Genomic DNA, 12,625 nt, shown 5'->3' with positions numbered 1-12,625 from the left:
AATACAGCACAGATAAAGAAACAGCATAGAAGATGTAGGTTACAACTGTGCATTACCATGTTTTGACACTGACTTCAGAATCAGAGCAAAACATTCAGGTCAGCTTCACAGCTGGTATGTTCTGCCTCTAACAGTCATTTCTTCTTCAGAAAAAAATCATAAAACTATTTATACATCTTAAAATAATCTTATTCCACTGTCCATAGTAACATGCTAGTCAGGCCTGTAGCTTTAAATAATTGTCCCCTAATCAGACAATGAGCTCCTCATGAATATATCCACCTTTTAACCAACCATGACTTCATGATCTCAAAACAAAAGTATTTCAAGGCTGACTGCCTCTCAATAACGTTCTCGTAATATGACATTTAAAGTTCGATTGTCTCTTCTCACAATATAAAGGAAAAAAAACAAAGCAGGAAAAGGAAAATTATGCAAATATAATCCTTTAGTTGAAAGCAATAGTTGGAATATATTGGGAATTATAGCTTTATTTTGCCTTAATGATGATGCATTTCTGTTTTAGGTGTTTTAAATAATCACCACAAAATAAGATGCATAGTTTAAATTAAAGATAGGAAACTAAGTTTGGCACAAGTGTTCCAACAATCACCAAGTGCTTGAGTAGTCAAATACTGTATCTCCTAACAGACCACCTTGGCACATCATGTCCTCTTCCACTGTGACTAAGGGTCTTAAAGAAATTAGTTATATTTAGATTAAGAATTATTATCAGTTTGAAAATAAACCACATCAAATAACAGGTACTAATATCTGTGGGAACATTTGTACCTCATACCCATCTCTCAACAGTTTTAAAAAGTATCTGTTAATTTATTTCACATACATGTATTTACATTGAAGGAAATTCACACCACTGAAAATACAACATTTACACATTCACAGATATACAGCTTTGCTCTCTCTTCTGTGTTAAGACCAGGCACTCAGCTCTGCTATCTCTGCAATAATGACAATATTGATTTTTATCAGATCAAACAACTGGCAGGTTTAGTGGATTTCAAGCATCATCATGCTCTGTATATGGTGGTTATACTCTTCAAGCTTTTAGACAGCAGATTATTTCAGCTCATTTTATGAAGAAAAATGCCTCCTGTGTGGCATTTGCATAAACTTCTGTAAACCATAAGCATATACATATAGTTTCTGTTTTACTGTGTTATCAGTGATCCTTACTCTATAGAGTTCAGTTATCCTTGTAGTAGTTATTAAAGTTAATTCGCAGCAGAAAGTCCTCCAAATGTGGTTGGTATCCTCTATTTACAAGCTTTGTTACCACTGGAAGAAAATTTTAAAAAATAAAGTAAGCTTCAACTAAGATTAATATTGTAAATTCATCCTTGACAGCATCTGTGCATTTTAATTAAAAAAAAAAAAGCATAATGCAGAACTCTGAGAACAAATGTATATTTTAACATAAGAAAAATCCAGTATTTCTTTCTGGAATTATAAAATATTTCAAATAAATGCAAAAGAAAGACTATGTGTCAGTTCTAAGTGAAAGTGCATTATTCTAACAAAGCATTTCCTTATGAAGTTGCTTTCATAGAAACAAAGAAATCACAGAATCTTTCACAACAAAGATGGTGCATTCCTATCACAATTTCAACTGACCAGGAAGCATGTTTAGGTCCTCAGGAGACCTCTGTGAAAGAAGCAGCTCTGCTGAAGTTTTCTTGGGTAAAGTCCATTGTGAGAGAGAAAACCAAATAGAAATTCCTAGGACAAACCCCTCACACTCTATGAATGAAAACACTGACTGCTCCAAACATTCTTAATTACAAAGGGAAAAAGCCAATAGAAGCTCCCTAAGCTCACAAACATCCCATGCACCAATATAAAGGAAATTGGCAAGCAGCAGCAGCATGCAAGGAAGAAGGGGAGGTGTATTATTAGAAGTTAGGGCCCGAGCCAAAGCCATTGAAGTCCAGACAACTTTGTATTGGCTTTCAATGGATTCTGGATCAACCCACTGTGTATTTTACAATACATGGTGACTGAAGGTACAAGTGGAGATGAACAAGGACATATTTGTTTTGTAGTGCTTAATAAAGAGGGTGTAAAAAACTGGGTCACTCATCAGATTTCCTTACGGAATGGTCTATTAATCTCTGTCCATGAAGCAACCATAGATCTCGTAGTATGGGCTTAGGTGGCTCCCACAGGTGTTCTGACTTCCTGTAGAATTTGGAAGCAGCCATTCTAACTCATCCTGAAATATCTGTTTTTGGTCCTTTGATACCATTTTTGGACACCCTTAAAGAATAAAAAGGGCAGCTCATTTCCTGAAGAATATAGCCTGAACTAAAAAATATTTTAGAAGAATAGATCTAAGAAAAGCAGTTGCACCTCCTTCAGGAATTCAAGATTTTCCAAGAAAAAGGAACCCAGATCCCACAAACCACCTTTATACTAGATGAAGGATAAGTAATGTACTAAAACACAATCAAGATCTGAAAGGCAAATGGAAGGTAACCATTTCAGCACATTATAGCCTAAGCTGACAGTGAGATGAAATTTTATCATGGTAAAGGAAAGAACATTTGGCTAATGATCCATGTAGTTGAAAAACTTGCCTGGAGCATGTGCCGGGAGGCTCTCTGAGCTTTAGTCCAACACGGGAATCAGAATTTCCAAATTGCATACCAGTGGTAAAACTCAACTATTGCATATATATCTAAAATTACTTCTGAGTGGTATCTATCTATCTCTCATTGCTGCCAATAAAAACTTTCAGAACTCAATTCCAGAGAAAGGAAAAAAGGTATGCACACAAGTACAGCTAAATACCAAACACTTATTTTGTAAATCAGCAAAAACTTACAGTCAGTTTTGAAATATCTGTTAGATTTCTTGTGTGGACATCTTAACTGATGTATATGAAGATCTTGGCAAACCACAACAATGCAGCTTTCATTTGGGAACTGTATTTCCAACACTCCCTAAGTATACAAATCTTCCTACTTTTACATTATACTACCAAAATAATTCCAATTACCAGTTGACCTTCTATCTAGAATTTATGCAATTTCTTACCTTTGAATAAGAAATGGGAGTAATACTTGAAGGTATTGTATGACTGCTGCATCAGACCAAAGTTGGGATGAACAGCCATTTGCTTCCCTGCATCGAAGCTCCACGACTGAGAGATGAGCTGGCTGCGGAACTTCAAAATAAGGCTGAAGATGCTATGTATGATGTTCATCACAGGGGCTGCCTTCTCTGTCAACAGACCCCTAACAGAACAAAAACAACTTCAGAAATTAGTTCATGTAATATATTGGTTGTAAGACTACAAATACAAGGAGTGACAATCCTTTAGGTTAAAGATAATTGCTTAAAAAATCTCCAAGACTGCAGCCAACAAATTTTAAACGAAGTGCCTAAAACTAACACAGTTTACTTGCACTTCCAAGAAACTTACATTTGCCTTAGGGTATCTGATTTCTAGAATGACACCTGCCTTTGCAAAAGAGATGCAACAACATGCTCTGGGTTTCCTTAAACTTTAATCTCCTCTCATCCTACCACCTGCTATCCCAACAGCAGCTCTAGGGAAGTCTTTTCTGATTAACACTTGAAAATAGAGACATAAAAGGAAAGACTTCTCCTATTTATAATTTCTGTTCCTTATCATTGCACTCCATTTCACCACTTCATCATTTCAGTGTACACTCCTCAAGAAGAAATCAAAGTCTAGCTCCTTTCCTTTTAGTCACACCACCCCTCTGCCTCACATACAGTAACGAAGGGGCTAAAAGTTTGTGATTCCTAAAAGACAGGTGTCTCTTGCACTGCTCATAAATCTAGACAGATCTTTTTGTCCTCTCCAAGTCCAGCCCTGATCACAGCACATGTATTAAAAGCACATACATTGTAGAGGAGATGCATTTTACATCCTTTAGCAAAGGCTTACTCTACTCATGGTGAATGAAACAGCAGTAATTTACAAAGAATGGAGTAAAAGAAAAAGAACTGTGGAATGTGTGCCCTCAGTTTAGGCCTCTTAGTTTAAAGCTGTCCTGAGTAGACTGGAAGTTTACAGATGCATGGTGAACAGGAGTGGGAGGTAACTCAAGGAGTCCAGGGAAATGAAAAGGATAGATAGCTGAGAAAAAGTATCAAAGTATAGACCTTGTAAGATGGCATGAAGTTTGTTTCTTACGTAAGAACACTTTGATATGTAAAGACTACTTAATGTGTCACATAAACTCGATTTTGCACAAATACATTAGGCTAGGACTGGCCACTCCCTTAACATGCATTTGAAGTAAGTATGTTAGCTTGCCTGAAGATTGCTTTGTTGAGGTATTCAGCATGTGTTCTGTGAATTTCTTCTAGGTTGCCCACAGAAGACAGTTTGTTTCCAAATTCACACCATGTAACATGAAGAATCTGATTAGCAATGTAACCTTGAATTACTTTCACAAAATGCTGCATCTCGTGTTTATACAGCTGGAGCTGTCGAAACTGAACGGAATTTGATGCACGACTCACTAAAGCTGAAAATAAAAGCAGAAATATATTATCAGCCACAGAGACCATCTAAAAAGTCAGAATTTTTTAAGTAATGAAGATTTTTATTAGTAGAGTTTAGTCCTGTTTAAAATGCCTTCAGCACCCTCTGCTAGACAATTGCTTATATACAGTCATGTCAAACTTCAAAAGTTACAATTTTTAAAAAAAATTTTCCTTGGCATTTTAAACAGGATGCTCTCTTATTCACTAGTCACACTTACCAGTGCGCTTTAAGTGAAACCAAACATCCTTGAGAGTCCACACCATGTGCTTCAGCTGAAGTAAAAAGGAGAAAATCTTGTTGTATTTATTCATGCAGCTCTCAGTAATGACAATGTTCAGAGGCCAGTCAACCTACAAGAAATAACAGTGCTGATCATACTACATTTTCTGTTAGAAATTATTATTTAAAATACAAGTATTTCAACAAGTATTATGTATTTTACTAATGTAATGCAATGGTCAGGCTAAGTAAATCCTGTAGCTTCCATTACACATTATTCTACTCCATTCTTAGATACTGCATTCTTATTAACATGTTCACCTTACTACTGTGCATAAGAGCCATGGCATAACTGCAGTATTCTACCTTGCTCCATGCCTTCTTACCTTGTACCTGAGCTCTAAGCAACTCAGAGCATCTGGTGCATTGGGCTTGAACATTTCTGGGAGATACTTGAGGGCAAAAGAAAGATTGGAAGCAAGCTGGGTGTCACCATGAAGACTGTACTGTAGTGCTTTGTTTAGGATAGAATTAAGAACCAGTGGATTCAGCAATTCACCAGGTGTTTGTCCTGATCCAAGCTAGGGATAAAAAAAAAAAAATCCTAATTACACCATATTAATAAAAAGTCTTGGCTCTTGAACACAAGTGAATTAAAGCACAATGGTAAAGTGGTGACTACCCTGCGTTGATTTACTTCTGCCATAGGGATGCATAAGAACAGCATAAGAAGCAACTTCTGAACTATTTTCTGTTCACAACATGAAGGGCAATCTCATACCTACACTGATTTATTTTCGTATGTCTGCCGTGGTTCAGGAGCTGCTACAAGTTCCTCCTGCAGGGAATAGGGTCTTTAGAAAGCCAGGGACCCAAAGAATTTATCTGACTTGAATGTCTCTATCTCATCACCTCAGCACTCTCAGAGGTTTACAAATAAAGCTATTCATCAAGTCTAAATCCCCAAGTGCTTTCCTAATTGGGTCTAAAGCATTTTCAAGACTCAGAGAAATGCATTAGCTCTCCTACAGCTGCCTATCTCCACGGGCAACCATCTATATCAACCCAGGCTATCTGTCCTACCTTGCTGTCTTCCCCATGAACACAGCAGTAAGTAATGAAATATTGTCTCATCAGACAGCCTAGCACTCTTTTCACATGGCTTCCCCTCTGCTCCCTATCTAAGAATATTTAAGGTAAGAGTAGGTAGCTTGCAACACAGGCCTTCCCACTGGACTTTAGCAAAATCCTCTTGCAGCCTTGCTGCCAGCAGACAGGAGGGGACAGCAGTAGTGCAGTAGTTTTCACAGGAAAGTGTGAAATACCCTTCCATGAGTGCTTATCTGTCCAAGATCTTTTTTCTCCATTCTTACAACATTAACAGAGTTCCTTGTTACAGACTTCTTGATAGAGTACAAAAGAGGAAAACTCCACAAGCCAGGATTCTAATTCACACCATTCCCTCATTCCCATCCAAATCAACTCAGAGGCATCAAGATAAAGCAGACAACCCAAACACTGGGGTTAAGACAACAAAGCAAATACCTTCTCAAACAACAGGTCACTGAGTGACTGAGCAAACTCCCCGTCTTCCATTAGCAAAAAGTGTCTCAATGCTTCAAAATGCTTCTCTACGTTCAGCTCCACAAAGTAGTAATCAACTATTGCTTTGTTCACAAGAGAAACACTAAGAATAAAACCACAGAAAAGGTATTATACTTACATGCAAGTCCTTCCTTACTGTTAACATTCATTATTGTGGCTACATCAGATTATTGCTCCAGTACTTAACTCTGCTATCTAAGACGTTTATTCATATAGGCAAAAAACATGAGACAAAAAATCTTCATCCATTATATACCAGAATTAAAGCCTACCACTTCAGATAATTGGGGTCTGAGAAATACTGGGAAAGTATTTTAAGACTGGCTACATACAATGATCTTTAGAATATGCTGCTGGACCTGGATCAACATTTATCAATAGCATTCTGATCTCTGTCACCTACACAAATAAAAAGACTATTAAATCCCCAGTAAGAATACACTAACTGAAAAAAATCTGACACCAGATATTAAGATCTGTAAGTCTAGTATTTAGATCTATACACAGTCTACAGTACTGTGTAGGTATTCAACCTAGCTTTAAATAATTTAACTTGCCTATCGGGATAGGGTAATCTAGCAGCACAAAAACTCAGGCACAGTTTGGTAAATGTGTGAATCTGTACACAGATTGTTCTGGTAGCCAACCAGATGTTAAAATTAAGTTAGACAATAATATCTTTCTACATTGCACCAGACTTTGAGTATAGCATACTCAGAGCTAGCAGATGGAAACTTACAGGAAAGCAGATTCTAAAGAAAGTATCTGTAAGTAATTGTTTTCATGACAAAAGCTAATCTTGCACAAAGTGATAAAACCTTTTATTTAAAATATTAATAGACATATTAATTAAACTGTCCAACATGTATGTGGTTTCCTTATATATCCCAATAGTAATAAGAACAGCTTCTATTACACCTCAATACAGCCTTGAAGCTGGAGTTCCCATAGAAGCATGAAATATAGCCTGATCAATATGAGATTTCAAGTAATCGAAAGATTTTTTTTACTCCCTTAGCTTTCATCTTTCAAATATAAACTAGCACACAAAGAATACACCTGCTTTTTAAAAGAACAATGAAACAAATGGTGTCAAAATCACTGCTGCATAATCTACAAGACTTTCCTCTGAGTGCTTATATTCCAAACAGACATCCAAATTTTTAATTTGCACATATATGTCTAAGTTTATGTTACTATTTATCACACAGTTCTGAACATTTAATTAGTAATGGACCATTTATTGAATTACTTCTAGGACCTAAGAGCAAATTTAAGACATGTATGTGTAACGCCTGTCTCAAAATAGAATACAATATTAATTGCAAAATTAATTGCAAAATTCCTAACAAATACTCACTGAGATACAAGTGGAGCAGTAATAGAACGTTTCATCAGCACTGGCAGAGACAAGAGCTCACTCAGCTGTACAGCAGTTTCATCAGTTGCAGACTGCACCGCAGGATCCACAGGAAATGTGTACGATCTTGGTATCACGTGATGCAAGAGATGAGAAACTGGTGGTTCTGCTACATTTAAAAATATATGAACATTGTAAGTTATTATATTTAAGAAGCTTAATAACATGCTCCTATTAAACTCTGTATACAAACACCTCTAGGTTAGAAAATCGTAACATGTCAAAAAGTATTTCTCATCTTTGTGCCTTGGAGCAAATTGTTTGGCTACTGCAGCTCATAACATTGGTAATTTACTGGTAAGTCATAGCATTCAGCTTTCTAGCTCAAATTTACCACATCTTATATATTGATCTACAATTCCACCAGTTCTACTCACACATCAAATCATAACTATCTTGATATTTTTCAATACAATACTGATCAGATAAGGCTTTCAAATAAGCTTGTTCTTTCTTCCATGTATCTTCCTCTTTGCCTTCTCTCTCCTTAGTTGTGGGAGCATTAGCTTCAGAAGATAAAGTTTCTTGAGGCACAGTATCTTGTGAAATGGCCTTTTCAGGTTCTTCTCTCTAAAATTCATAAATGGACAAATTTTGTGAGAGATGCTGGCTTTGTCTGCTCAGGCTTAATGTGTTCCTACAGGTAACTGCCTAGCTGTTCCAAATGAAAAGAGAAGAGCCTACTCACCTGTGTGGTTCAGACATATAAAAACAATATGATTTTACAGTGACTACTAGATTAGGAGAGAAATTTACTACCTTAACTACCAGGTCAATTCTTTCAAAGAAAATAAGTCCTCTCAACAACCACTTTTGCTTCTTACCTGTAAGCTCTGTGAGGGATCTGGAGAAGAGTCCTTGTTGACAACATCCGCAGTTACTGCAAATACAATTGAAGTCAGCATTTACTTAGACCTACTTATAATACTTGGTTCATATCTCAGACCTGCCCCTAAAGTTGTTCAAAATTCCTGTATAAACTATCACAGAAACAACCACACCAATAACAGTACCTCCCCATAGCCCCATCCCGGCAGTTTTATGCATGTTCTATACTTAAGGGCCCTAAAGGTCCTGTTTCACAAAGTTTCAGGCTAGAATTTTTTTAATGCTCTGTTTCTTGCATATAGGAGACAAGTCTAAGCTCAAATTCTTTCCTCTGAATTCTAGCACTATATGAAAAGTAATGCAAGGAATTAAGTGGAATAAGTAAGGAAGAAAGTACCCATTTAGAAAATAAACATTTGGAGTTACTTTCACAAGCCCTTAAACAAATGCTGACTGAGTAAACCTAATTTTGTTTTACCTTCCTGGTTTTTTTCTATTGTATTTTCCTTTTTATCATCTTTAATATTAGCATCAGGAAAGTCTGTAACACTGTCAGATATCTGTGACTGTGGCAAAGTCTCTTCCTTAACTTGTGATGGTTTTGCTTCCTTTCTGCTCCCTTCAGCAGGAGGTAACTCTTCACTGTACAGAAGTGTCTGCACTGTAGAGTCGGATGAAGAACCCGAAATGGGTTTACGATGAGGTATGGGATCATTTTCTGTCAGTGGGGCCCACTTCCCTATTTGGATGCTTGACTGGGATGCGTGTCCAAACGGGCTCCAACGGGATTTCAAAGGCTCTGTATCAGAAACCAGCTCTCCGATTTTGATGTGTGACTGTGAAGCGTGCCCATGGACGTTCCAGCGAGGTCTGGCTGAGACCACCTCTGACACATTTTCACCGATCTTGATGTTGGCATCAGATGCATGACCATGGCTGCTCCATCGAGGCCTTGTAGGAGCTACATCTGACACATACTCTCCAATCTTAATATTGGCTTCTGAAGCATGACCATGGATGTTCCACCTGGGCCTTGAGGTCTCTATCTCTGAAGCATATTCCCCAATTTTAATATGAGCTTCAGAAACATGCCCATGAATATTCCATCGAGGTCGCCTAGACTCAACTTCAGAAGTATAGCTGCTGCTTTTTATATGGGAATCTGAAGAATGCCCGTAAGGACTTGAATGTGGCTGGTAAGTGTCCACTTGAGGTACATACTCTCCCACTCTAATGTTGGCATCAGATGCATGTCCATGAATATTCCACCGAGGCCTTCTGTCGTCCACATCAAATACATTTTCCCCAACTCTAACATGTCCCTGACAAGCTGCAGATGGTCTGAGAACTGTATTAAAATCATACTCGCTTTGCTGATGCAATGGTGCATTGTCTTCTTCTGGTGCTCCTCTCAAGACCGACTGACTTTCACTCACTTGCAAAGTCTCAGAAAGATCTGAGTTAATATTTTGGAATGCTTCATCTAGCAAAGATCCTTGCATCCTAATGGCAATAGACTGTTCATCTTGTGACTTTGATAAGAAATCTTCTATATTCACATTGGATTCAGGCAAGGACTCAGCACTGTATAGAGAACTGCATGTTTTCTCTGAATTTTGGAGATTGCTTTCAGATCCTTTTGCTTCAGGCTGAAAATGTTCATCAGCGTTATTTGCTGGCTCTGGCGCAGGCAGTGCTTTGTCAGCAGAAGCAGCATATCCCTGCTCAGGCTCAGATTCTTTCCTGCCAACTGTCTCATTAGAAGGCAGAGGTTTCACAAAAGATACCTAAAAAAGAAATAATTATTACACTGTATGGCTGGTCACATATCAACCTACTAATTAAGGTAGCACTTTATTACAGGATTTAAAATCTTCCAATTTTTTCTGATGTATTATAAATGATACCTACTCACCTTGCTGTTACAGTGAACCTTGTGTTTACTGAACTGAAATGAACCATGAAATTAAGTGCCTTTAGGGAAACCTGGAACAGGAACTTGAAGTTTATGTAAGAAAATAAACTCACTTGTGAAGGTGAATCTTTCTCAACAGGGTTTTTATCCAAAGCCAACTGGCACTGTTTATAAGGAATAATATCTAATTTTCTCCTGTAGTTTCCATCTGGAAGTTTTTCAAGCATTTCCTACAAGTAAAAAAAAAGAAAAAAGTCTTTAAGTATTAAGTATCAAATTTTTTAAATTACACTTCTTAAATTTTTTTAGGAGGTACCTCAATGCGTTTTTGATCTTCTAACAGAAACTTAAGACGGGCTGTTTCCAACTTGTGGCGCTGGATTTTCCATAATGTTCTTTGTTCCCTACGGGCTGCATCATCAGAAAGTTTGCTATAATGGTCAATTAATTCCTGCCTAAATAAAGGTAAAAAGAAATCTAAGTTACAAGCTGAGAAAGCTAAAGATTTTTGCACACTGATTTTCATCTTCTCACCTAAAGAATAAGACTTTTTAGCACTTCAGAACTGAGAACTGGTTCTTAAAATGTAGAAGCCACAGGCTTCAGTCACAGAGAATGAACAGGTGGAAAACACAGGACTGCAATTTTAGTCAACATGTATTTCTGTAACTATTTTTACTAGGTCATTCATTGGCTTAAGTAATCTTAGAGGAAACAGAAGAAAGTGAAATATCAATCTAACTCCAACTGCTTTTTACTTCTGCTTTGACGTACATGTGACCATTTTTGCTGTGAGCTCTGCTTTTACATTGTAAGACGCAGTCAAATTTTCTTTCTGAAATTTTGATTATAGCAAAACCCAGACTGGATAAGGTTGGCAAAAATGAGTGGGTCCCAGATTTTTTGGCCACTAACCTAACATTTGTAACAAAATTACTCATAGATTACCAAAATTCCTGACATCCATCTTCTAACCGCAAATATTATCCTTGTAAAACAATGTCTGCGAACTACTAGTACTGTGAATTTTAACATACAATTATTTTTTCCTGAGATCTTTATGATAGTTTTGAAGACAACTCAGATACATTTACCTTGCCTTTTTTTCCAGTTCTTCTTCTAAAGCCTTCAGTCTTTTTTCTCTCTCTCTGAGCTCCCGGGCATAGCTGAAATCATCATCAATCTCCTCCTGCTTTATCGCAAGACGACGCTGCATAAATATTTAACACTTTTAAAAGCTATTCCCAACACCAGCTGTAACACACACATCTACAAGAAGTTCTTATTTGTACACCATGAGCTACTAATTCAACTTCAGTACAACATATCTATTCATTTATTTGCCTAAGAAATATAGTCTGCCTCTAGAAATGCAGAGAGATACCTCTTGGTCCTTTGCAAACTGTTCTTTCAGCTTCTGAAACTGTTCCCGTTTCTTTGCATCCAAAGCCATTCGTTCTGATATTTGCTTGTCTGTATTAAAATAAAGATACTGTTAGTTTACATTAACAAACCCACTAAAAACACATTAGATGCCACTATAACTTACCACTAATGGCTTTTAGTACTTTGCTAGCAGTTTCCCGAGCATGAACAATTAATTCTTGTTTGGCTATTTCCATGCGCAAATCCTAAAAAAAAAAAACAAAAAACAAAAAGCCAAGGTGGATTTTTTCCTATTATTTTAGACTTGAAATATACAGTTGCAAAGACAAATGCACATTATATAATGGTTATTGATCAATTAATACAACAAAAAGATGAATAAAACAAGTAAGTAAATGCAAAATTTACAAACTAGTATTAGAAGTTATACTCCAGATTTTAAAACAAACCAAATCCATCTGACATATAAACTAAATTGATGGAATGTGAAGACCAGAAATCTCTCTGTGGTTAAAATGTTCTTAAAAAACAATTAGCTATGGAAATTACAAATAGTATTATCTGGTTACTAATTAGCTTATCTCATTTGTTAAATTAGAATAAAAAAATCTTTTCAGTAGGAGGACAAATCTCCTAATGTAAAGAACTAAGATCCAAGTCTAACACTCATTTAATAGATGAAAAGGCCAAAAAATGTCAACACACCCAC

The 12,625-nt window shown here is 36.8% G+C and overlaps 1 protein-coding gene across 1 annotated transcript in view; it reads right to left on the bottom strand.

The window, feature by feature from the left end:
* Positions 1–428: 428 nt before the first annotated feature.
* Positions 429–12,625, bottom strand: part of TUBGCP6 (tubulin gamma complex associated protein 6) — a 40,408-nt gene continuing 28,211 nt past the window's right edge. Inside the window, 15 exon segments of the mRNA XM_053942989.1 lie at positions 429–1,299; positions 3,058–3,257; positions 4,310–4,523; positions 4,761–4,893; positions 5,149–5,343; positions 6,308–6,449; positions 7,728–7,896; positions 8,165–8,357; positions 8,612–8,667; positions 9,094–10,402; positions 10,644–10,760; positions 10,847–10,985; positions 11,625–11,740; positions 11,915–12,003; positions 12,080–12,161. Coding sequence (XP_053798964.1) covers positions 1,208–1,299; positions 3,058–3,257; positions 4,310–4,523; positions 4,761–4,893; positions 5,149–5,343; positions 6,308–6,449; positions 7,728–7,896; positions 8,165–8,357; positions 8,612–8,667; positions 9,094–10,402; positions 10,644–10,760; positions 10,847–10,985; positions 11,625–11,740; positions 11,915–12,003; positions 12,080–12,161 — 3,246 coding nt within the window. The 3' untranslated portion in view covers positions 429–1,207.

Source organism: Vidua chalybeata, chromosome 5, assembly GCF_026979565.1.
Source record: "Vidua chalybeata isolate OUT-0048 chromosome 5, bVidCha1 merged haplotype, whole genome shotgun sequence".
NCBI lineage: Eukaryota > Metazoa > Chordata > Aves > Passeriformes > Viduidae > Vidua > Vidua chalybeata.
This window is presented reverse-complemented; position numbering and strand designations above follow the sequence as displayed.